The 26,978-nt window shown below is 35.3% G+C and overlaps 1 protein-coding gene across 1 annotated transcript; it reads left to right on the top strand.

Moving 5' to 3' along the window:
- The first annotated feature begins 1,654 nt into the window (after positions 1 to 1,654).
- Positions 1,655 to 25,914, top strand: ACTR10 (actin related protein 10). The gene is made up of 13 exons (XM_060142066.1): positions 1,655 to 1,813; positions 3,953 to 4,025; positions 5,916 to 5,998; positions 7,251 to 7,359; positions 8,999 to 9,106; positions 11,365 to 11,432; positions 11,703 to 11,782; positions 16,002 to 16,037; positions 19,687 to 19,766; positions 19,846 to 19,919; positions 22,477 to 22,558; positions 23,992 to 24,193; positions 25,503 to 25,914. The coding sequence occupies exons 1-13, from the start codon at positions 1,737 to 1,739 to the stop codon at positions 25,682 to 25,684; spliced, it is 1,254 nt and encodes a 417-aa protein (XP_059998049.1). The 5' UTR covers positions 1,655 to 1,736; the 3' UTR covers positions 25,685 to 25,914.
- Positions 25,915 to 26,978: the final 1,064 nt, after the last annotated feature.

Below are 26,978 nucleotides of genomic sequence, written 5' to 3'. Positions count from 1 at the left end.
TTTCTTATAAGAGGGAAATTTGGACACAGAGAGCTATGCAGAAAGAAAATGTTGTGAAAACGCTGGGAAGAGAACGTCATATGAAAGCACAGAGACACAAGACCAGGTGACAACAGAGACAAGAGATTGGAGTGATGCATCCACAAACAAAGGAAGATTAAGGGTTGCCAGCAACCACAAGAAGCTAGAAAGAAGAAAGGAAGTATCCCCCTAGAGCCTTCACAGAGAGCATGACCTTGCTGACACCTTAATCTCAAACTTCTAGCCTCCACAACTATGAGGATACATTTCTATTGCTTTCAGCCACTCTGTTTGTGGTACTTGGTTATGGCATCCCTAGGAAACTAATATAGCTGGTGAGCAGTCAGGGAAAACACAGAATGGATAATAATACTTTATAGTTTCAAAATACAATGTCAATTGATCCTCACAACTACCTTGAAAAGTAGCAGGACAGTTTATATATAAGTAAATGGATGATCAAAAGTATTAGAGACTTGACAGAAGGTGGCAGAAACAGAATTTGAGAGATGAGTCCTGTTCCAACACTCTGATCCTAGTTAGCAAAATGCTTCATCCTTTCTCAACCTTTCTGAAGTTTCCTTCCCCATTCACAACTCCAACATCGTCCTCTTACCTCTGGCAACTCAATTTCAGGAAGGCCACTGATCAGTGAATTCTACTAACGTCACATTTACCAAGCTTATGCATTGCATAGCTTTAACTCTTATTATAGAAGGACCTTATCCTTCGGTGGGGAGGTTCAGGCACGTACAGTAGGTAAGAAAGACACACTGGGGAAAAACAGGTCATTCCCCTTTCTACAGTCATAGAGACAAGGCACCAACCTACGCCACTGACTCCAGTTTTCACGGGCAATTTCAGCAGAAAGAAAACAGACCTAACCTAACTTTTCTCAGGTTACACAGTTCCTCAGTTTTAGAGTAAACAGGAACCCGATTCAATGTTCCTTCCATTAAACCACCTTGATTGTTCCTCCACAGACAGATTTGTAGATGCTACTGCTTTCTTCTAGATTAAAATTAACTTTCAGCAGAATGACCTCCAAATAAAAATTTGTACGTGTTCTTTTCTAAGGCATCAGTAGTACAGGCTTTGAAATCAGAAAGTCTTGGGGTCCAATCCTGGCTTGGCGGTGGGGCACTGGGAACATTACTTCGGTTCAAACACGTAAGGAGGTAACACCTACTTCCGATATTTCTTGCGAAGAATAAATGATAGGCAAAACACCTGGCACAGCAAATTTTGTCCCAAGACTGCAGGAATCAAAGCTTTTGGGGTTGTGACTTCTCTCAGCGTCCTCTGCAATGGAGAGGTTCAGCGATCTAACCACAGAAGCTCTCGAAAGGACCCCAGCCCCTGCGCCACTTGAGAGCGTGTCCGGATGGAAGGACCCAGGGGTTGACTCCGCCCCAACTCGGGGCACCCGGCGCGCCTGATCGCCTCGGTCCTCTGCATCCCCCGCATCTAGATCAGCAGCTGCCTGCACCCGTACCTTCCTAGTCCCCGGGACGCGAGCTCCTGCGAGGGTTCAAAGCCCGACGCGGAGTGAGGCACAGCCAGGGACAGCCCGGGCCCCGTGCGCCGCGGCCACGCGAGGCCCCCGCCGTCGCCACCACCTGCGCGCCGTCGCCCCAGCCCCGCCCCCGAGAGCCGAGAGCTGTTGGCAGCCGAGGTCTGGCGACGCCCGTCTCCTTACCGGCTTGTTTACTACCATGCCGCTGTACGAGGGCCTGGGGAGCGGCGGAGAGAAAACGGCGGTCGTGATAGACCTGGGAGAGTCTTTTACCAAGTGAGTGGCCGCGGCGCCAGCTGCAGTCGTCCCGAGGGGAGGGCGGGTAGCCGAGCCCCAGGCCCAGCCCGGGTCCTCGTCGCAGGCTCCAGAGGCGGCTTGTTCCGTCTCCACTTCTTCCCCCAGGACCCGCAAATGACGGCCCTTGTTACTTACACCGTGGGCGATGCAAATCCCGGGAATCCGGTGGAGCGGTCAGGTTCTGACTCCTGGAGAGGCCCAGGAGGCTTCGGGAAAGTTGCCTTTGTTGTTGCCCCGGTCGTCACCCCAAACTGAACGGACTCTTTGGGGTCATCTATGCAGGGGATGACAGCGATGACCTAGGCCCCGCTTATCTGGCTTTATCTGCTTAGGGAGGTGGCAACCGAACTGTAATGCTTGATGACGACCTCCGTTATTAAGCATTTATTGAAAAGAGATGCTATTGGTGTTGGAAATTCAAATATGTTTAAGGCAGGGCTACTGCTTCCCAAGAGTAGGAAGTCGAATTAGGAAGGCTGAATGCATGAAAAACTGAAACCCTATAGATAATTCTCTGGAGAGTCTTCGTTGCTCCCACCCACCAACTCTTAGATTAGGAAATTTAACATTTTAAAAGGCAACTTGTAAACACTAGAGTAGTGGTTTTCAACCTTTTGGATGGCATAGATCCCTTTGACGACCGAAAGAAAGCCATAAATACACAAACCTTAAAATATTTGCACACAATTTCAGGGGTTGGTGGACCATCGCAGTGGTCCTTGGACTCCGGATTGAGAGCCCTTGTACTGCTCTCAAGAAAAAGGCACGTGACAGCCAGAATTGCATCTTCTATCTGAAATGGAAACATTTGAAAAAATTTTGTATATCTCTGAACAGTGCCTGACATGTAGTATGTGTTTAATAACTATTTGTTGAACAAGTGGTCAAAAGAGCCTATTTAAGAATTGGAGGGAATTCCCTGGCGCTCCAGTGGTTATGACTGGGCATTTTCACTGCGGAAGGCCAGGTTCAATCCCTGGTTGGGGAACTAAGATCCCACAAGACGCCCAGTGCTGCCAAAGAAAAAAAAAAAAAAAAAAAAACAGGAAAATTGGACTTCAGGTGCTCCAGAATTGGATTAAACATAGTCCTTGGTTCATGTTATTCTCTTACTGTTCTAAGCAAGATGCTCCCATAATTATATATTTTTATTTATTTTTAAAGGTTTATTTAAATACCATAGTAAGTACCTTGAGGCTGACACCCAAAGATAATTATTTTAGGTATGCTGTGGAAATGAGAAATGGAACTACTATATAGGAGGACGGTTATTGACAAAGACAACAGGAGGGTGATAAGATGAGTTTGTGCATCCTGGGGAATTTGAGGAGCACTGGTACAAGTCAAGTAAACATGGGGATGTGACTAAAAGAAGATGGAGAGAGCTATTTGGGAATAGGAGGAGAGCAGTACTGAAAACCAGACAGGACAAGGAAAGATATTAAGACTAAACTTACATGGCAATCCTTTTTAACAACATTTTTAGCAAAGTTTTGTTTTACGTGAAACAGAAATGGAAATACTTAAATACTCTAGAAAGGAGAATAGTTTTTTAAAAGGGATGAAATATTTTATGCAATTTAAAAAATGATAGCAGTGAAGACTAACAATATGGGCAGAATCTTATTTTATGAATTCATGATGTGTGAACAGTGTGATTATAATTATGTCACATATGCATAGTTTAAAAACTAGACCAAAGGAAATGCATCAATATGGAAGCTGATATTAGAATGATGGAATTATGAGTAACATGAATTATAGACATGAAGTCAGATAGTGGAGTACAGATTCAGGACTGTAGAGATGTGTTACCTAAAATTCAAGTAAAATTAAAAACAGAAAAAAAAGTAAATGCGACCCTAAAATAATACACTGGTTTATTTCACTGTCACTAATTTGAAACAATTTTATTTTTTACCTTTAATACATAATTATGAATAGATGGTATTAACTTTTCCTTAGTTTTTTTGTCCCTTTGAATACATCAGAGATGTTTCTAGTTGTTTTTGTGACCACTACTTTGAAAAAAAATACAGAAAAACTTGTTTCTGTGACAAATATATAAAAAGAATGTTATAATAAGTTGAATTGTTTCAATTTTCTATTTATTTGTAGATGTGGATTTGCTGGAGAAACTGGTCCAAGATGCATAATTCCTAGTGTGATAAAAAAAGCCGGCATGCCTAAGGTATTTTTTTTATGAGAAATTAGCAAAATAAATGCTGTACTGTAAAATATTTTTAAATGTGACTTTAAATAAGATTGATTAGAACAGTGCTAAATGTATAGCTTAGACTGTATTCCAAGAAAACTTTTTTGATTCTTTATTTAGGTTTAATTTTGCATACCGTAAAATTCATCTATTTTAAGTGTGCGATTCAGTGATTTTTAGTAAATATATCAAGTTGTGCAGCCATCACCACAGCTCAGTTTCAGAACATTTTTGTCATTCCAGTAGCATCACTAATGCCTACTTATAGTTAATCCCCATTCCCACCCCGAGCCCACCACGGATGTTCTTTGTCTTATAGATTTGCTTTTTCTATTTAATGTATATAAATGAAATTATATAACATTAAGAGAAAGTTTTTAGCTCAATAAAATAATTGCCTGAGCCTTGTAATGTAATTATGGAATCATTTTATTCTTACCCTGTTCAGAATATGAGCCAGGTCCTCATTTCTTTATCTGTAATTCAAAAGACCTGTGAAAAACACAGTTTTTAAAAGCAAGTCTTGCCAAAGTTAATTTTGTAGAGTAGGAATTGTAGAACAATAGAAAGAATAATTTTACATGCCATAAAATTTGCCTGTAAAATCAAATACAGATTTTTCTACCATAACTTAATATTTGCATTCCTGAAAAACCTCTTCTTGATAGCAAACAAAAACAGGTTTTGGGGAAAAGTAGGTTGGGGTAGATTATTTAAAACCCATGAAACTTTGTAATCCGAGCATTAGAAAAACAAAAATTAATACCTCAGGAAAAAATTGGAATAGCTTTGAGTTGCGATTGAGTGTGGCTGGAAACTCTCTTGGGGATATTTAAAATAAAATGAAATAATTGAAACTGTTGGTTGGTGGGTGCTGAGACAATGCAGATATAAAAATGAGCTCTGAGCCTCTCTGGCTGTTGTTAAGGTGGGACCAGGAAGAAATGCAGCCCAATAAAGAGTCTTGAAGGGGTCCACTCTGTTACGGGAGCCCCTGGTACACGGGATCATTTAAACTTTTTAAAAATAGATCTGAAAGAATGCTGATTTGTGTGACCACTGAGTTGATGACTTTCTTTACCTTGATGAAGGTTATAACTCTGCTGTCATCATTTCAGCTCCTCTTGCCTAATATGAACTGTACAACCTTCACATCATATAGACATTATTCCCTTATTTAACAAATATGAGCATATTTGTTTTCATAAAAGCACATATTGGAGCAAGATACAGTAAATGGAGCCCTTGTGATGTGTTAGTGTTGACTTAGCACCCATGGTTTGGTAGGGTTTACTTTAGTGCTAATGGTGCATGTTTTCATTTTTGCCACACATATTTATGAGCTGTTTACTTTGTTCCTGGCACTGTATCAGTTGAAGGAGGATATATCATAAGCAAGCCAGAAGTAGTTCTTGCCCCATGGAGTTTGTAGTCTAATGGGAAGGTAGACATTTTACAAGTAATTAAGTGGGGTGATGCTACAAAAGAAAAAGTGTCAATGCTTTGGGAGTAAATAACAGGGACTGAACCAAGTCTGGAGTATTTGAGGAAGCCTTTGATGCTTTTTAATTGATGCTGCTTTTTATCGGTGATGCCAAAATAATGTCAGATGGAAGAAAAATGTGATGAGTACAGCTCTTTACTTACTGTGGACACAGATTTTTATTCCATAAACCAAAACATTTTGTCATCTTGGACATGCCAGTTCTTAAACATTTCTAATTTAAGTGATTAATCTATATTTGATGTTTGTATCTATTCTCAATACAAATTGTTTAGAAAATCCATTAGAAAAATAAATAAGCATGTTTTAGTTTGAGATTATTTTATTATTATAAATTAATAAATCATTTTAATTTTTTATAGCCTATCAAAGTTGTACAATATAATATCAATACAGAAGAATTATATTCCTACCTAAAGGAATTCATCCACATACTGTATTTCAGGTAAAATGCAATTGTGTTTCCCCCGCCCCCCAGCTTTTCCTAGTGCCCATCCTACTGATATTTGGTTGTATTATTTCTAATGCAAAAAAAAGGTTAATTTCCATTGCCATTTTAACCTTCTTATTTTCGATCTTTTCAAAAATATATTTGAAGACTAGGAAACTAGCAAGCATAAGGAAATATTGAAAATAAGTCAAATGTCTATTAATAAAGAGGATTGGATAATTTAATTATTGTACATCCATATAGTGAAACACTATATTGTCATTTAAAAAGTTCTGTATCTATATGTACTGATACAGAAAGATGTCTTAGATATTCTGATAATTGAAAACATGTTGCAGAACAACATCTATGGAATGAATATTTTTGTTAAAATATATGCGTATACATACACAATAATGAAAATCTATAAACTGCTGTAAGTGAAAGTTTCTGGGTAGTAGAGGTATATGGTATTTTTGTATTTTCCAAGTTATAAGCTTCTATAACATTTGGAGTCTTGTGAGCATATACTACTTTTGTAGCTTAAAAAAAGAAAATATCTTTTTAATGGCTCAACTCAGTATTCATAATAGGCTATAGTTTTTGTTTTCTGAGATAAACAAGTTAATAGATGTAAATTTCCTGACACAGTACATGGCACGTAGTATGAGTTCAAAAATGTTATCTTTCTGTGGCATATATATTGATATATACCATGGAATACTACTGAGCCATAAAAAAACCCCGAAATTTTGCCATTTGCAGCAACATGGATGGATTTGGAGGGCATTATGCTAAGTGAAACAAGTCAGACAGAGACAGACAAACACTATATGATATCACTTCTTTGTGGAATCTAAAAAATACTACAAACTAGTGAATATAACAAAGAAGAAGCAGACTCACAGATATAGAGAGCAAACTAAGGGCTACCGGGGCAACATAGGGGTGAGGGAGTGGGAGGCACAAACTACTGGGTGTACGATAGGCTCGGGGCTGTATTGTACAACACAGGGATAGAGCCAATATTTTGTAATAACTGTGAATGGAAAATAACCTTTCAAAACTGAATAAAAAATTTTAAAACATTTAAAAATTTAAAAAATGAAAACGTGATCTTTCACAGATAATAAAATGAAGATGTCTTTTTGTTGTAAAGCTTCTTAAGTGAAGGTGGTACGATTTCTCTAATCTTAACAAATTGCATTATGTACCAAAATAAATACAAACTTTTATTTACTTTTAAAACAAAACTATCACTTTTCAGGCATCTATTGGTGAATCCCAGAGACCGCAGAGTTGTGGTTATTGAGTCGGTATTATGTCCTTCCCACTTCAGAGAGACACTCACTCGTGTTCTTTTCAAGTATTTTGAGGTACCTGTTTTTTATGTTGTTGTTTTTAGTACGTACTCAAAGCTTAAACTAAAAGGTCCTCATTTTATTTCCTTCATTGGAAAGAGGAATTGGATGACAAAATAAACTGAATCCTTTACAAATTGACCGTTTATTTTCTTTCTTTGTGTGGTTACTTCATGCGTAATAAGCATTTCATCTAATACTTAGATAATTGAAGGTTTCTTTTTATTGCTGTTTCCCTTGTTTATTTAGTTTAGTACAGGTTTTAAGTTTGGGGACTTCTTTCTGAAATTAAAAGTTATATTCTGTGCTGTGAAGTTGATGTTTTTCTTCCAGGGCTTTTCTAGTTTTCATTGTTTAGTTATGCTGACTGTTCTAAATTCTCCAATTCTTTCATTTTAGGCTTTAAATTCCCCTTAAATGGAGTATTCAAATAATGTCTCCCATAGAGTAAGTGGGCAGTGCCAGGAGTGACTCTTATATCTTGATATTAGTAATATTACTTGTAGCTTTCATTTTATAGGAGTCAAGATTATTTTAAAGACCAAAATTATGACTTAAATGATTACATTTCATAGTAGGCCAGAATCTTTATTATTTAACTTTTTAAAAAAATCTCTGCCTTAGGAATTTAGAGTTTTTCAGCAATTTAGAAGAATGTATAAAATGTGTATAGTATATAAGAAATTAATCACATGTAAATGTAATTTTCATACATTCTACTGAACACAAAATATATCAAAAATCACAATGTATTTATGAGATAAGGGCAGATAATATTTCTAAGTTATAATTTAGTAAGACAGGCACAGAGAAACAGGTTTCATACCCTCCTGTACTTACTGATGTCACGAATTCAGGAATTTGGTTTGCAATAGGGAGAACACAAAACACAGCAGGAAGTCACTTTAGCTCTTACCTGAATAAAATAGATGATTTTCTGTATTTTTACTTGAACTTAGCATTTTAGTTATATTTATGTTAGTATGCTTATCTGGTGTATAACCAGAATACCTGCTGTACTTAGATAAAGGAAATATAGCCATTATTTTGTTTGCCACTTGGTTATTATGGACTTCCATATTTTGATTGAATATTTACCTGATATTTGGGATGTCACCAGATCTGGCAAATTTTCACTGAAAAATGTCACTTAGAGCTAAGGATTTTTGTAGTTCTTCAATTTAATTTTAACTGCTATATTATAATATTTTTAGAATATAGTTCATATTGTGAACTTTGTGAATGAGGACAATCAAGAATTCTTCTTCTCTATTTCTATTTTGATGATAAAGGCATCTCTTTATTTTTTAAATTTAGCATCTTCCTTTGAATGTATGTTTCTGGACCTCTTCTTTTATCCTTTTCAGTTTTCCCTCCAAAAGAGAACTGAATTAATTAAAATGCTTCATAATTGTCATTTCAGAATGAAAAGACTTAGAGAACTTAAAGAGTGTTTCTATTTGTTACAGTGTATTTTGTTTATTGTGTAAATTCAAATAACTCAACTAATTCTTAATTTAGTGCCATAAAATGGTTGAGTAGGTATCATAATTATGAATTTTTTCAAATATATTTGAAATGTAAGGGAAACACCTTCAACTACTGACATTCATTCTGGTTTTGTTGTTGTTGTTTTGGATTTGTTGTTTTCTAGGTTCCATCTGTCTTGCTTGCTCCAAGTCATCTAATGGCTCTTCTTACACTTGGGATAAACTCTGCCATGGTCCTGGATTGTGGATATAGGGAAAGCCTGGTGTTACCTGTATCTTTTTTGTAAACCAGCTAATTTTGCAGTTTTTACTCTACTTTAGAATAATTAGGCTTATTACAAATTGTTTTTATTGCATCAAGCTATTTTGGGTTATCATGTACAAATATGACATATATGGAAAAAATTCACAGGATTGTGAGACTTAAATTTACTTTTTGTAGAAATTGTCATTATGACTTGGTCCCAGTATAAACTCCAGAGATCAGACCTATTACGTTCAGTTTTTAAGAGGAATATCCGCTAATTAGGATGTGTCAAAGAAGATGGGTAGGATAGTCAAGTTCTAAGAAAAGATCATATGAAGAATAACTGGAAACAGAAATGAAAAAGTTAGGGACTTCCCTGGCAGTCCAGTGGTTGAGACTTTGCCTTCCAGTGCAGAGGGTGCGGGTTCGATCCCTGGTTGGGGAGCTAAGATCTGACATGCCTCACGGCCAAAAAGCCAAAACATAAAACAGAAGCAATATTGTAACATATTCAATAAAGACTTTAAAAATGGTCCACGTCAAAAAAAAAAAAGAAAAAAAGGCAGATGTAGATTAGTGGTTACCAGGGGCTAGAGGGAGTGTAGAATAGGGGAATGAAAAATAAATAAATAAAAATAAAAAAATTAAAAAAAATAAATGAGAAAGTTAAAACTTAAATGGCAACGTGAAATCTGCTTTCAAATAGCTGAAGGGCTCACTGTGGAAAAGTAAATAGATTTTTTTTTCAATCTATTTCCTGAGGCTATGATGGGGGCAGTATGACAGCTAAGCTTCTTTCTAGTTGTATGATTTTGGTCAAGTAGCTTAATCTCTTTTGGGCTTAGTCTCCTCATCTGTAAAATGGGAATTATAATAATTCCGCCTCATAAGGGCATTGTGTATCTTGAGTGAGATAATGTATGTAAAATATTTAGCATAAGACCTAGCACGTAAATTGCACAGTAAGTGCTGTAGTTTTTATATCATTTGCCATTAGGAAGAACTCCCTAGTAATTTAAGCTGTTCCACAATGAAATTACTGACTATAAACTGGTCCATTCCCCATCATTATAAGAATTTAAGTAGAGTATAGGTAAACATCTCTTAGAAATGTTACAGTAGACATTTGCTACATTTGAAAAGGAGTTTGAAGTACATAAATGCAAGACTCTTGCAATTTTGAGACCTATGTGTGTATTTATTAGAAGAAGTACTCATGGGAAGGAAATCAAGAATCATTAGCTCCTAAAGAACTAAATTAGGCAATAGCTTTTTTAAATATAAAGTATTTTGTGTGTTAGTCCCTGCAACAAAAGTATTATTCTCTTCATTATATGATTGAAAGTTGAGATGGTAGTTGACCCAAGTTAATATTAAGTGTATAGCCAAGATATAAACCCATGTTTGTCTCCAAAACCAGTGCTCTTAACAATATACTTTTTTCTTTTTCATAAATAATGTACTTATGAAACATCAGCAAAAACAATATATAAAATAAAGTAGCAAACCCACAGTACAGTATTGTCTACTGTCCTCTCAGCTCTGATAGAGATAGAGTGTGAGACATATGTAATTTAAAATTTTTCTAAGAGCTACAAATTTTAAAAGTTCAGGGGCTTCCCTGATGGCACAGTGATTGAAAGTCCGCCTGCTGATGCAGGGGACACGGGTTTGTGCCCCGGTTCGGGAAGATCCCACATGCCGCGGAGCGGCTGGGCCCATGAGCCATGGCCGCTGAGCCTGCGTGTCCGGAGCCTGTGCTCCGCAACGGGAGAGACCATTAGTAGTGTATTTTATCTAGCCCAATGTATTTAAAATACTATCATTTCAATATATAGTCAATATAATAAATTATAATGAGATATTTTACAGGTTTTTTTTTTTATTACTAAGTTTTCTGTGTTTGCTGTGGAGGTTATTCTTACAGCACATCTCAATTCGGACCAGCCATATTTCAAGTGCTCAATAGTCACATGTGGTCAGTGGCTACATTGTTGGACACCCAAGCTCTAACGAATGAATTCTGTGTGTGTGTGTGTGTGTGTGTGTGTGTGTGTGTGTGTGTGTGTGTGTGTGTGTGTGTGTGTGTGTGTGTGTGTGTATGTTTAACTGTTTTCTTTGGAGAAGGAAAAAGACTCTTTGATTTTTCTGTAACTCTTTTTAAAAAAAGAAATAAGAATTTGCCAGCCAAGCTGATTTAGAACAATAATGCAGAGGTGAAGAAAATACTGAGGGAAACACATTTTACCTCCTAAAATAGTAATACCCTTGACTGCCTTATAGATATATGAAGGAATCCCAGTACTAAATTGTTGGGGAGCACTCCCCCTAGGAGGAAAAGCTCTTCACAAGTAAGTTTCTTGGCATTTAGCACATTTGCTTCACCTGTGCCAAAAAAATGCAAATTTTTTTTACAGTGATCAATAGAGGACTTGTAGTATGGACATTTAATGTTATTTATTCCATTCTTTACTAGCCTTGAGTATATTCATCTTTTAAGGGTAAAACCACTTTTATTTAAAGCATCATGATCTGTTATGAAGTAAAAGTATTAAATAAGAAAAGGATATCAGTTGCATTATTGTAATTCCAGTAACTTTTTTTTTTTTTTTAATCTTCAGGGAGTTGGAAACTCAACTATTGGAACAATGTACTGTTGACACAGGTGCTGCTAAAGAACAGAGCCTTCCCTCTGTGATGGGTAAAATCATTATAAACTTTGAGTGGTTTACATTCCCTTTTCGTTCAACTCATTTCCCCCCCCCCCATTGCATAGCTATTCTCTTTTTCTCACATCACTCTGGTGACATGGCTCCAATTATAAGGTCATCATTGAGCTGTTAATCACCAAATCCAGTAGTTGAATTTTATTCATTCTTTCCAGAACTTTTGACATTATGGATTATCATATACTCTTTTTTAAAAAATTTTATTGAAGTATAGTTGAATTACAATGTTGTTAATTTCTGCTGCATAGCAAAGTGACTCAGTTATACATATATATACATTTTTCATATTCTTTTCCATTATGGTTTATCACAGGATATTGAATGTAGTTCCCTGTGCTATACAGTAGGACCTTGTTGTTTATCCATTCTATATATAATAGTTTGCATCTGGATTATCATATACTCTTTTTTTTTTTTTTTGATACGCGGGCCTCTCACTGTTGTGGCCTCTCCCGTTGTGGAGCGCAGACTCCGCAGCCATGGCTCACGGGCCCAGCCACTCCACGGCATGTGGGATCTTCCTGGACCGGGGCACGAACCCGTGTCCCCTGCATCGGCAGGCGGACTCTCAACCACTGCGCCACCAGGGAAGCCCTGTCATATACTCTTGTTCTTATCTCTTCCCTTGGTTTTCAGGACTTTTCTTCCTTTATGGTTTTCTCTTATTTCTCCAAGTATTCCTTCTTAATTTCCTCTGCTCTTGCTTTCTCTGCTGATATTCTTCTAGCGGTTTATTTTTTGTTCCTTTTTTTCTTCCTACTGTCTTTTTAAAAGTGATCTCATGTGTTCCCATAACTTCAGCTACATCAATATGCCGTTGGTTCTTAAGTGTATCACTGGGCCCAACCCTTCTTCTAAACTTCATATTCATAATTCCAATTGATTATTAGATATAAACTAGGCATCCCTCTTGGCACCTCAAGCTTAAGACTTCCAGAAGTAAATACATTATCTCTTTCCCTAAATTCATTTTAACAAATCATGGTTAGATAAAGATAATATCTTACTGAGCTCCCATTTTAGATAACTGGGAGTTTATCAGTCCTTTCAATTCTCCCTCAGAAATCTCTTTTTCATCTCTTTTTTTTTCTGTCCTCCACAACACAGAACATCTGAAAACAAAGACGTCAACTAGGCCCTCATTGCTTCTTGCTTGGATTATTACAGGAGCCTGCTTTTTGGACCCATTTAGTCTATTTCACACTGTTAGCAGGAATAACTTTCACAAAATTAATCTGATTACATTTCTCTTTTGCTTGAGAATTTTTGCTGGCCTCCACAGGTTAAAACCCAAATTATCTGTTTGATATGCATGTTTCTTCACAATCCGACTTTATGCTACCTCTTAGCTTTAACTACTAAACTCAACCCTTTGCACCTTATTTCAGCTACAGTAAATTTCATACATCTTCCTGGCACCATTGTTCTTCAACAACCCTGTGCCTTCATTTATACTATTTCTTTACCTGGGATGTTTTTCTTTACCTATTTGGGTTTTTGATCCCTCTGCATGACTCAACTGAAAGATCATCTTGATTGTGAAACCTTCCTCATTTTCCCTAAGCAGAATAAATTGCTCCCTTCTCTGTTACACCCTCAGCAGTATTTATTATAGTACATATAACAGCCTCATTTACCTGATAACTGTTTCCCTCAATAGACTTTGAGAATCCGTGTCTTATTTATTTTTCAAGTGCCTGGGCACTGAATAAATGTTGGAAAGAGAAAGGTGGGTTGTTAGGACATTTATCCTTGCATATATTGTTTTCCTGTTCTTCTTTAGGTAGGTAAGATAATAGCACATTCTTCATTCTGTAGATCAGATTATTATTTTTCTATTCCAGATAGAATAGAATATTCTATTTTTAGTATATCATGATGACAGTTAGTTAATAAAAGATATCCAAAGGTAATAAGTTTAGTGTAGCATCCCAAGTTTATTTTCTTTTTTTTTTTTTTTTGGTGGCCATGCCACGGCATGCAGGATCTTAGTTCTCAGACCAGGGATCGAACCCATGCCCCCTGCAATGGAAGCGCGGAGTCTTAACCACTAGACCGCCAGGGAAGTCTCCCAGATGTTTTTAATGAAGCTCTTCACTAAAACTATGACATTTCCTTAAAATTCTAAACTGTATGTTCTTGGACACCCCTTTCTTTAGCCAACTGTCTTGGGCTGTGATTCTAATCTTTCCCCCTCATATGCCCCAAAAATCTTCAGTCTGCAGTCCTAATAATTGAGGAATTAAATCATATCACTGTTTGCTGAAGGATCCACTTAGGAGGATCAGAAATGCAAATGTATTTTAAATATCTCTTGTCAAGGTCCTTAGCAAAGATTAGATATAAGTCTTACATATACTGGGATATCCTTAAGTGAACTTTGAATGAGCCTCTTTCATTTAGTATTTAGAACCTAGTTCAAAAAAGAATGAATATACTACCTTAAAACTTACAAAGACTAACCTAAGTACATTGATTTGAAAAGTGTACAGTTGAAAAGTAAATTATATATAAAATATTGTACTTCTTATTCTCCTTAATTAGCTGAAATTTAAATATGATTTTTCAAAGCCAGAGCCAGTGAATGCCTCTTATTTCTACTCCTCATTTGCAAAGTTTAAATGGCTGTGATTATTCCCTAAGATTGAAAAGTCCCTTCCCAAAGCACCATCTACGCCCAGCTAAAATAAGCCCTTTATTTTGAAGCCTGCCTTCCATGTTGCCTAAAGAAAACTGTTTTTCATATTACCAAATGTCTCTGGCACATGTTGGAATTTATTTGAATATTCCTAGAGAGAGTTTAGCACATGTGAAAAGTTACGGTTTTTAGCACTTATTCTTAAATTTGCAGGTTCTTATAATCTAGTTACATTTCTCTTATCTGTTCATAGCCAGGTTTAAATCATTTTGGAAATCTTTATCCCCCTGTGAGATAAATTTTAACATTTAACAATAGGAGTCTTCAAACTTTTTGATCACACACTGACCGCATAGTAAAAAAATTTTGAGCATGTACCTGCAATACATATTTATGTCTATATTTATTTATAAACTATATGTGTATCATTATTACTATATTACAAAACACAGAGGTAAGAATTTGGAAAGGACAATATAATAAAGGTAAAATAATAATTCTCAAGTCATACTTACTAATGGTAAATTTTTTTTGCTCCCTCTCAGAAAAGCAATGTGATTAAATATTGTTTATTATTTTTAAAAAGTTACGGCTTAACATTTTGAAAGTGTGGTTTTAATTTTATCTTAATTCTTAGTTTCAGTAGCTGTCATAATGTAAAGATGTAGCTAACAAGATACGTAGCTCCAGATGGAAGAAGTGCCTGATTACCCTTATTAAATCATGATTCCTTTTGTAGCTATAAATTTCTGTCTTCATTGATATAAATAATTTGTTCTTACAGATCAATCAGAATATTTTTACATACTTAACAATGAGTTAAAAATTCTGAGTTTAGAAGATTCTAAACTTAGAAAACTTTGTTTCTGAGTCTGACTTGGAAACCTAGATTTATTGGCAACAAAATCACATAACAGTGGTAACATATGCAAATACTATCTTCTAAAGTCATCCTGTATTATATAGGTTTCTCTGAATAGCTACTTTCTCACTCATTTTTTAAAATGTCACGTTTACCTTGAAAAAAATTAAAAGTCTGTGTGTGATCCTTTTTACAAATATGTATTAGGTTCGCATGTCACTGACAGTCATTTATTATCACAGAAAAGGTAAGCAAACTTGAAACTTCACTTTTTGTAAAAGAAAAGTAAATAGCTCATGTTTAAGCCCTACCATTTCTTCTAAGTACTTTAACACAGATAACCAGCAAATCTTTTTATGGTAGAAAATATTTTCTTGGTCAATTCCTATCTACTGCCAATTATTCTATGATATTTTTAAGGTCTTATTTTTATCAAATTTATGAGTATTAGTGACTTTCTTCAGCACCTTGTGCACATCTGGCTTCAACTTCCGTGCTTTGGCTTGGCTTTGAATGCTGAAGTTTCTTCCCTAAAAGCAAAGTTGATTTTTTTATTTGGCTTTTAAAAAATTATGGTACTTTAAAATTTTTTTTTAGGTTGCTGAAATGGAAAATGGAAATGTGAATGCAATTTTACAGACTGTTTCTGCTTATAAAGTTCTGTAGTTCTAAATAAAAATTTCTGTTTTAGGTTCAATTCCAGAAGGTATCTTGGAGGACATTAAAGGTAAACTAAGTTCCCATTTTTGTCCCCTTCATCATTAAGTATTCATTTGGAGGGCAAGTGTTTCTAAGTATTTACACAGATATAAAATATATTAAATTCATAATGTAATATCCTAAAAATATTTAACATTTAGGCTATAGAATAACGTAAATAAAATATTGGTTTTTCTTCAGATTTATGGAAGCTTTTGGTATTACTTTTTTGTTTTGGCCACACCATGCGGCTTGCAAGATCTTAGTTCCCTGACCAGGAATTGAACCCAGGCCTTCGGCAGTGAAAGTATGGAGTCCTAACCACTCGACCACCAGAGAATTCCCTTTTGGCATTACTTTTGATGTATTATTATTTTTATTTATTTATTTATTTATTTATTTACTTATTTATTTTGCGGTACGCGGGCCTCTCACTGTTGTGGCCTCTCCCGTTGCGGAGCACACGCTCCGGACGTGCAGGCTCAGTGGCCATGGCTCACGGGCCCAGCCGCTTCGCGGCATGTGGGATCCTCCCAGACCGGGGCACAAACCCGTGTCCCCTGCATCGGCAGGCGGACTCTCAACCACTGTGCCACCAGGGAAGCCTGATGTATTATTGAAGTAACTTCTCAATGATAGAGTATAGAGAGTTACTAGGGAATTAGTAGTTTTCACAGTATGAATTAACAGTTACATTACTTATGAAAGCCACTGATTTTATGTTGTTTAGCATTTTTTTAAACTCTAATATTTTAAAGGTCATTTTTATAAGGTCAGTCATTTTACTGACTTCAGAAATTCTACAGTTGGGTAAAGTATATTAGATTCACTTTAATAAGATCTGTTACTTCTCCTTTGCTAGAGTGTATTTTTATGATAATATTTAAATTGAGTTTTCTGGTATTTTGATTCACTAAAAGGAAAAGCAGTTAAACTATAATGTAATGTTCTTCATTACTGAAAGTGTCATGTAAAATTAATACTCTAGAATATTTAATAGAGAATTAGACAATAATGGATTTTAGAGTTAAATGGGACCTGGAGATAATCTGGTACAATTGGGTCCCTGAAATATTAAGTGATTTGTTCAGTGTCACACAATAGGTAGGGTTAGACCTAGGGCTGCAAAATGGATCTTGTTCTTCATTATATTGCTTATGTTGTATAATTACCTAAAATCTCTTCAGTTATTATAAAATTTCAGTCATTTGTACATGGCTTATTGCAAAAGCTCAAATAATACAGAAATATCTCAAGTGAAATAGTTTCCCTTTCGTTCTTCCAGTCCTATCCCCCATGATGTAACAGTTGATAATTCCTTGGAATGTTTCTTTCCATATAGCTTCCATCTTGTGAAAAGATGTTCAACTTTCCCATTACCCAGGGAAACATCAGATTGGCAAAAATTTGAAAGATAGACATTTAGTATTCGTGAGATTATGGGAAAATTAATATATTGCTATTAGTAAGAATTGAAAATTAAACTCTTTGGAAAGCATTCTGACAAATATATAAAAATTGAAAAGTGTGCATCCTATCTAAGAGGGTATGTTGAATGAAATTTGGTGACTTCATAATAAGGAATATCATATAGGTTTTATTTATTTTTAAAAATATTTATTTATTTAATTTTTGGCTGCGTCGGGTCTTAGTTGCGGCACACAGGATCTTTTGTTGCGGCGCGTGGGTTCTCTCTAGCTGTGGTGCACAGGCTTAGTTGCCCCTGCATTGCAAGGTGGATTCTTAACCACTGGACCACCCGGGAAGTCCCACCATATAGCTTTTTAAAAGGAGGAGCTAGATGTATTGATTTGGAAGGATATCCATAATGTATTAAGGGAAAAAGCATGTTGCTGAATAATATGTACAGTAGGAACCCGTTTCTGTTAAAAACAAATATGCAATATGTACACATACTCTTGCCCACTCATTTATATTAGTTATGTAGTACCTACATTTTTTTCAATTATTTTAATATCCTTAAGTGTAATTTATTTGTTCTTAGATTTTTAATTCAGTGAATTTGGTTTCCTTAAAGAAGAACACCTTCATATGCCAAGTATGTAAGATGTTGAAGTCTTAAGTATTTACCTTGCTTAGTTATGAGGACTTAAAGTATAAAATATGTAAGTAACTTGAGCACATAGCTTACTGTCTAGCATATTAGCATATTGTAAACTCTTTTTTTTAAATTGAAGTATAGTTGATTTACAGTGTCTCAGGGTACAACAAACTGATACAGCTTTATATATTCTTTTCTTTTTTTTTTTTTTTTTGGCTGTGCCATGCAATCTATGGGATCTTAGTTCCCCGACCAGGGATCAAACACATGCATTGGGAGCACAGAGTCTTAACCACTGGACTGCCAGGGAAGTCCCCAGTTATATATATTCTTTTTCAGAATCTTTTCCATTATAGGTTATTACAAGATTTTATTGAATATAGTTTCCTGCGCTATACAGTTCTTGGCATATTGTAGATTCTTAACAAATATATTTTGAATTAGTAAATGAAAAGAATTTTGTATAATATATAAGTTTATGTCAGCATGTTTTGCAAGTCATTAACCAAATCATTAGATTTCTTGCTCTCAACATCAATTTTTAAAAATTAATTAATATATTTATTTGGTCTTCATTGCTGCACATGGGCTGTCTCTATTTGCGGCGAGCAGGGGCTACTCTTCGTTGCAGTGCACTGGCTTCTCATTGCAGTGCCTTCTCTTGTGTGGAGCACGGGCTCTAGGTACACGGGCTTCAGTAGTTGTGGCACGCGGACTCTAGAGTGCAGGCTCAGTAGTTGTGGTGCACGGGCTTAGTTGCTCCGTGGCATGTGGGATCTTCCCGGACCAGGGCTAGAACCCATGTCCCCTGCAATGGCAGGCGGATTCTTAACCACTGAGCCACCAGGGAAGTCCCTCAACATCAATTTTGTCTCTACTTGAAAAAATTTTTTATTCCTTACCTATTTCTGAAAATAATTTGCACCCGCTTATTATAAAAGGTACTTTGCAACAGAAATAATCTTTAAAAGAATAAATGTTCATAGTGAAAGAAAAGAAGATATAGTGTGCAAGAGGGAGAAAATTATCATGCCAGAAAACCCTAAACTAAGGAGTGTTACTGTAACTAAGACCAAAATTTAGCTTTGTGTTCTGACCAACCAACATTTTTAAAAAAGAATAGGATAGATAAGTAAGATTAGATATAAATCAATCTGGTTCAAAGAGATATGCTGTTCAATTAGAATGGCTACATTTTCATGATGCTAAAATTTATTTTTATTATGGTACTCTTTATACAAGGAATATCAAAGAACATAAGTTTCCTCAAATATGGTTTTGTTTTATTTTAATGTGGCTTTGTGGAAGACGAACATGGAACATGTCTTATGATTCCTCAGTGAATGAAAAGTTTTTTATATGTGTATAAATTGTCATAAGCTAACTAAAGACGGAGATAGTTTATAAAATTGGAAGGAACAGATGATTAACATGTCCACTTGAATAGAATTGTTTTAACTGGGACATTGATTCAGTCACAAACCATAACAACTAAAGACAGATAGTTTATAAAATCGGAAGGAACAGATGATTAACATGTCCACTTGAATGGAATTGTTTTAACTGGGACATTGGTTCAATCACAAACCATAACAATGTCTCCTTTTCTTTTAAGTGCGCACTTGCTTTGTTAGTGATCTGAAGCGTGGACTAAAAATCCAAGCAGCAAAATTTAATATTGATGGGAATACTGAGGTAAGCTAAAAATAAATGTATATTCTTTTTTTCAGAGGTTGTAATTTGTATACTTATGCTTATGATACTTATATTTCAGCGTCCCTCACCACCTCCAAATGTTGACTACCCATTAGATGGAGAGAAGATTTTACATGTCCTTGGATCAATCAGGTTAGACCTTAATTTTTATGAGCAAAATAATGAACTAAAATAAATTTTTGGCCTGAATATTTGTATAAGCCTTTAGTATTGTTGATTTAATAATTATGTGTTTTTCATTAAGCCTCATCATTCGTGTTTATTTTTATTATTCGACTTTTTAATGTTTTAAAACTTAAAAAAAATTTTTTTTCTGTTCTTCAAAGTAATTCAGAATCAACCATTCTTTGAGATGGAGAATAAAGTATGATACTTTAAAACAGGATTCATTAGACTTTTTCTGTAAAGGACCAAATGGTAAATACCTTAGGATTGGTGGGCCATATGGTCTCTGTTGCAGCTACTCAGCTGTACAGTTGGAGTGCAGAATCAGCCATAGGCAATGTGTAAATGAGTGAGCATGACTTGTGTTCCAATAAAACTTTATCTGCAAAAACAGACAGTGGGCTGGATTTGGCTTGCAAGCCGTAGTTTGCTGACTCCTGCTTTAAAACATTGTCTTGTTAGAAAGAATGCATTCTTCCAAATATACTAAATCTTTAGGACCAGTTAGTAATTTACCTTTTTATTATTCGTTATTTGGTCTGATGATGCAATATAAGTTGTCAAGGACTTACATGATTATATTGGTAACAATGTAATTTTTGTTTATACCCAAGCTATATAAAATTTGTATTATAAAAGTTTCATCTGTAAAATATTAGATCAGAAGATGCACAGAAAAGAATTATATAAATATAGAAGATCCTGTTAGATTTTGAGATAATTAACATAGAGGTTGAGATACTAGAAGGATGAACATAAATATACAGATGTTAAAGATAGTAGGTTGGGGAAACAAAAAAGTCAGAATATAACACTTTTTGGTAGTAAGTTTTTATCATTTTACCTTTTAGTTAAGTTATATTCACTAATTTACTACGTAAAAATTTCTCCTGATTGTTTAGTGGAGCCCAGAATAAGAGAAGAAAATAAGTGTTTATTTTCTACCATAATATTTCATTGCTTAAGTGATAATTGTTAAATTATGTCATTTCAATATCAAATTAACTGACAAAGATTTGGAAAAAGAAAACTGATGCTTTGTGAGTATTTAGCTCAACTGGTAGAAGCAAAAGTACGCAGGCATAGAGGCAAGTGGCTAACTAACTATGAGTGAGTGAATGTTCAGCATACTGTAGACCTCAGTATACTGTACTAACAAAATCAACAGTTAGGAAGTAGGTTGAATATCAGGAAGAGAATTTTATGTTTTGAAAAAGATTCAAAAATCTTTAAAGTAGTATGCATAGTATGGTCCCAGTTTTATTTTAAAAGATATTGTATGTATATGTATATGTATAGCTTTATATTGCATTGGTTAGGGTTCAGTTTGTTTACCAGTTATACAAACCTGAAAATAGTGGCTTCAACAAGACAGAATTTGTCTGTCATTTAAAAGAAGTTCAGAGGTAGTCCGTCCAAGGATGGTATGATAACTGCTACCAGTGACCCAAGCTTTCTTCCACCTATCATCTTTGAGGTGTAGCCCTTGTCCTTGGGGTCCAGGGTAGTTGGTAAAGTTAGCTACTCCATCCGTGTTTCAAGCATGCAATCCTAGGAAGGAAAAGAGAAAAATGCTTCCTCTCCTTTTAAAGTGGACTTTCTAGCAGTCCCACATACTACTTTTGCCTCCATCTCATTGTCCGGTACTTAGCTATATCTAGCTGCAAGGGAGGCTGATAAGTACAGTGTTTCAACTGGGGAGGGGCATTGTATCCAGCTTATAGGAGTTTTATCTTTTTTTATTTTCAAATAATTACAGATTCACAGGAAGTTGCTAAGATAATATAGAGAGGTCCCATGTACTCTTCACCCAGTTTCTCCCAATGGATACATCTTATGTAACTATAGTACAATATCAAAACCAGTAAATTGGCATTGGTGCAATGTGTATATATTGTTCTGTGTAATTGTATCACATGTAGATTTCCATAATCAGCACCACCACGATCAAGATATAGAACTATTCCATCACAACAAAGATCTTCCTTGTGCTACCAAAAATAACCCTAATAGTTCTATATCTTTTAATTTGAAAATGAACAGGCACATGAATATTTTATTAGGCAACTAGCCATCTTTGCCATGTATTGTTTTTAAAAACAAAGAAATACTTTGGGCTGGGTGGGGGAGGGTCTTGTTTGGTTTTAAATCTGTTGTATCACTACTGATCTGCTTGTTGAATTCTACCAACTATTACAGAATTTCGCTCCTTTTCTGTTATTAGGTTTAAGGTGGACAAAATATTTGTAAATCTATACATAATAATAATAGTTATAGTTAGTACTTAGGGAGTACCTCCTATATGCCAGGCACTGTTCTGTTAACTCATTGAATCTCTATCACAACACCTGTGAGGCAAGTGCTATTATTTTTCTCATTTACAAATGCAAACACCTTGTGTTTTAACCATTACTCTACATTAATATAGTACTGGTACCTAAAAATATGTCAGTAGAACTAATGGTATGTACTATGTCATATTATGTGATGCCAACAAAACACTGTCTGTTTTTAATCTCATTAGAGATTCGGTTGTGGAAATCCTTTTTGAGCAAGATAATGAAGAGAAATCAGTTGCCACTTTAATATTGGATTCCCTTATGCAGGTACTTTTATTTTGTAAAAGGTTTCAATTTATGAATACAGCCCTTTACAGAAAAATTTTAAAAATCATATTGTCTGTATTTTTAATTTTAGCCATTAGTTACATTTTTTAGCTTTTATGTGAAGTTTTATAGTTAATGAGTTTTACTTTGGCACTTATATATGGTACCCACAACATTTCAAATCCGGGATAATACGTTCTATAGACACATCATGCATTTTTTCCATGACAACGATAACAGATTTTTATTTTGTACCTAGTATGGCTTGTAGTTTCTTCAAATGTAGGTTTGTGTAGTATTAAGTTTTTCATTCCACAAGGTATATGTCTCTTTTGTTTAATGACTGTGGGACCATAGAACTCCTATAAAATACTATCACTTTGGGAGATATTGTCTACCTCTATGGCTCTACTTGAGGACTTTATGAAAAACATAACGTAACATTCCTGATGCTTAGAGAGAACTGATGTGGAAACAATTTTTCTAAGAATGTTATCTTCCCACTCGATAACAGGCTCTGGATATAGTGGATATAGTACCTTAGAAAAATCAGGTTTCCACATGTTTTCCTTACTAAAAAAGAAATGAAAAGTTATTTCTTCTCATGTTCTTTGCTCAGCTCAGTCATTCTACCCTGAAAATGAGAATACTCCCATATTACTACTATATTCCCTGTGGAATTTAAAAGTCTACACTATTAGCTTTTTAAATCTTTAAGGATTTATATAAGTACATGATAATATTATCATGGGGTTTATTTGCCACTTGAAAAACTCTTGTTAAAGAAACCTTGCTGTAGCCCTTTTTGAGGGATGGGATGAACTAGGAGATTGGGATTGACATATATACACTAATATTATAAAATAGACAACTAATAAGAACCTGCTGTATAGCACAGGGAACTCCACTTAGCTGTACAGCAGAAACTAACACAATATTGTACAACAATTATACCCCAATTAAAAAAGCAAAAAGATAAAAGGGCTTCCCTGGTGGTGCAGTGGTTAAAAATCCTCCTGCCAGTGCAGGGCACACGGGTTCAAGCCCTGGTCCGGGAAGATCCCACATGCCGTGGAGCAACGAAGCCCATGCGTCACAACTACTGAGCCTGTGTGCCACAACTACTGAAGCCCATGCGTCTAGAGCCCATGCTCCACAGCAAGAGAAGCCACTGCAATGAGAAGACCACACACTGCAATGAAGAGTAGCCCCCGCTCGCCACAACTAGAGAAAGCTCGCACACAGCAGCGAGGACCCAATGCAGCCAAAGACAGATAGATAGGTAGATAAATAGATTAATTAATTAAAGAAAAGAAACCTTGCTGTGGCCCTTTTTTGTAATACAAATGATCACCTAATAATCTGTATATTTTCTTAAATTCAATCAAGCATTATTTATAGTTAATTCTTTTTTTCTTTCTCTTTAATAATAGTGCCCAATAGACACTAGGAAGCAACTAGCAGAGAACTTGGTAGTCATAGGTGGCACGTCTATGTTGCCAGGATTCCTCCACAGACTACTTGCAGAAATAAGGTATTTGGTAGAAAAACCAAAATATAAAAAAATACTTGGCACCAAGACATTCCGAATTCATACTCCACCTGCAAAGGCTAATTGTGTAGCCTGGTTGGGAGGTAAGAACTGCTTTTCTTACTTTTTTGTTTTTGTCTTTGTTTTTGTTTTGTCCATACCACATGTCTTGCGGGATCTTAGTTCCCCGACCAGGGATTAAATCCAGGCACCCCTGCAGTGGAAGTGTGGAGTCCTAACCACTGGACTGCCATTGAATTCCCAAGAATTTCACTTTTAAAAATAATGATTATATAGTAATTGGTTCCTGAATGACATTACTAATGGTTATATTAGAACAGATGATTCATTGTTCAAAATTGTGTACTTAGTAAACTAATAGAACTATTAAATAATTTTCTTTGAACATTTACTTTTCCTTAAATTATTAGTTTTCAGAATTATATACTTATTTCTCTTATCATTTGCACTTCTATTTTTTTTCAGTGAACTCTGTCCAATTAAAGTCATCCCGCATAATGATAGTGATAGCTATGCATTTATTTTAATTATGCTACCATTGCTTAAAACCCTTGTTTTAATTCCTTACAAAGCTAATTTGTGAGCCATATATGAAAATTGATCTCTTTATTTTATAATTACACTATATTTTGTGACTGAGTTTATTGAATGTTTTAGGAAATGATAGTTTTATTAGTTTTATTGAAATACGGAAATAGCCTAATAAAGAGACTACTTTGAAGAGAGAACAATCATAGATGTGTCTATTTGTGTAAGTTCTGATATGTGTCTTATGATGCAGTTACAGCTCATAGGTATCAGGATCATTTAGAGAGAAAAAACAAGTCTTGAGATTTAAATTGATACGTATTATATTTCTTATAAAGTAGAATTTGGTCAAAACGTAATTTTGATCTAGGAAGAATGGATTTGGTCACTAAGTTATTTTTTTGAAACTGCCTTGTGGGTCTTTATAAGGTCTTCAGCATAGACTCTTAGGATACTATGGTTGGCTTATTGAGTTTTACACTGCTGTTTTTTTACTGACATATAATCTTAGAGTGTGGCAAAGAAAACTAAGATTATTATTTCTTGTGTTTACACAGAGTTGAAAATAGTTTCCACCTTACTCTACCTCACTCTACCTGCATTTAAACACAGTAATACTTATCATTTTCACTATAATCTAGTTTAGAACATTTAAGTTAGTTTCAACACAGGAGTTATGGCTTAGCCTGTTTTTCAAAATATAGGATATAGAACAACTTAACCGGAATTAATTTGAAGACTGTGAATATGCATTACTGAATTTTACCTATTCTCTCTTGTCTTATAATGAAGTGGATGTATGTGTACATAAAATTTTCCAGTAAAAGTTTTCATATCAGCTATAAAAATATGTTTACCACACAGGAGCTATTTTTGGAGCACTGCAAGACATACTTGGGAGCCGTTCAGTCTCAAAGGAATATTATAACCAGACAGGCCGTATACCTGATTGGTGTTCTCTTAATAACCCACCTTTGGAAATGATGTTTGATGTCGGGAAGGCTCAACCACCTCTGATGAAGAGAGCATTTTCCACTGAGAAATGAAAGTTTGATTAAAATTCAGCTTTGCTTCTTTTCAAATATCAATTACAAGCAAACTGTACAAAGTATATAGGATGGTGTTAGAGATGACTTTAGTAGAAGTGCAAGCGTTTCTGTAATTATACTTCACATTAGTATTTAATCATTTTGCCTTTGGTGTAATGGTAGAATGGTAGCTGATGCTTATTGAAATTAGTTGTATTTATATCAATAAAATATAGTAAAGCAGTTAATTTTGGAAGTTTGTTGCATAGTTCATTTTTCAAAAAGAATAAAAACATTGTCCCTCCACAATTCACATAATCTGTCCTGGGCATTGGAGACCTTCATTAATTTCATTGTGTTCAACAATTATTTTATTTAAAGAATAATGTTACCAGTTATTTCAAGTATTAACATGGGTCTGTGTCTTAAAATCCTTTTGTTTTGATGTTTGTGTCCATGTTATAATTATGCTACTTTTGGGCTGAGAATGTTGGGTAGCATAGTTAAGCATTTGGTAAGGAAAATGGGGAAATGTTCACTTTTTAACTTTACAGTTTATTTTATGAATTGCTAAGAAAAAAGATATTTCATTTTTATGCGGAGATACTCATTTTATGCATTTTTATGAAACTGCTTTATAAACATGTATTCATAATGTCTTTAATCTTTTGTGCTTTTTATCTTCTAAGGCAGGGGTTCTTTGAAATATGTACTCAGTCATTATTTAATTTTTATTTTTGTTTGTTTTTCTTCCTTTGTTTTTAATGAACTGCCTCTTACGAGAATTTTGCTGGTTTCATTCTTTCTAAATACCTGTGAAGATGGGAAATATATGTGTATGTATGCTCATAGTCCTGAAGACCTATTATGAATTTATACATTTTCTAGACTATATATCCCAAGTCCATTTTTACTCATAGTTCAATCATTTTGATTGTCCTTTTTCTGGATCCTTCCTACTTTTGCTATATGATTTATGTATGAAGATACCAACACCAAGTCACACTTGAAAGAGCTGGTTCCTGGCATTAAGAACAGGAAAGGATTGGGGCTTCCCTGGTGGCGCAGTGGTTGAGAATCCGCCTGCCAATGCAGGGAACACGGGTTCGAGCCCTGGTCTGGGAAGATCCCACATGCTGCAGAACAACTAAGCCTGTGCGCCACAACTACTGAGCCTGCGCTCTAGAACCCGCGAGCCACAACTACTGAAGCCTGCATGCCTAGAGCCTGTGCTTCGCAACAAGAGAAGCCACCGCAGTGAGAAGCCCAGGCACCGCAACGAAGAGTAGCCCCCACTCGCCACGACTAGAGA

The sequence above is a fragment of the Lagenorhynchus albirostris genome, chromosome 1, assembly GCF_949774975.1.
Source record: "Lagenorhynchus albirostris chromosome 1, mLagAlb1.1, whole genome shotgun sequence".
NCBI classification, from domain to species: Eukaryota; Metazoa; Chordata; class Mammalia; order Artiodactyla; family Delphinidae; genus Lagenorhynchus; species Lagenorhynchus albirostris.
Note: the sequence above shows the minus strand (reverse complement) of the source record. Positions and strands in the feature narration are given on the sequence as shown.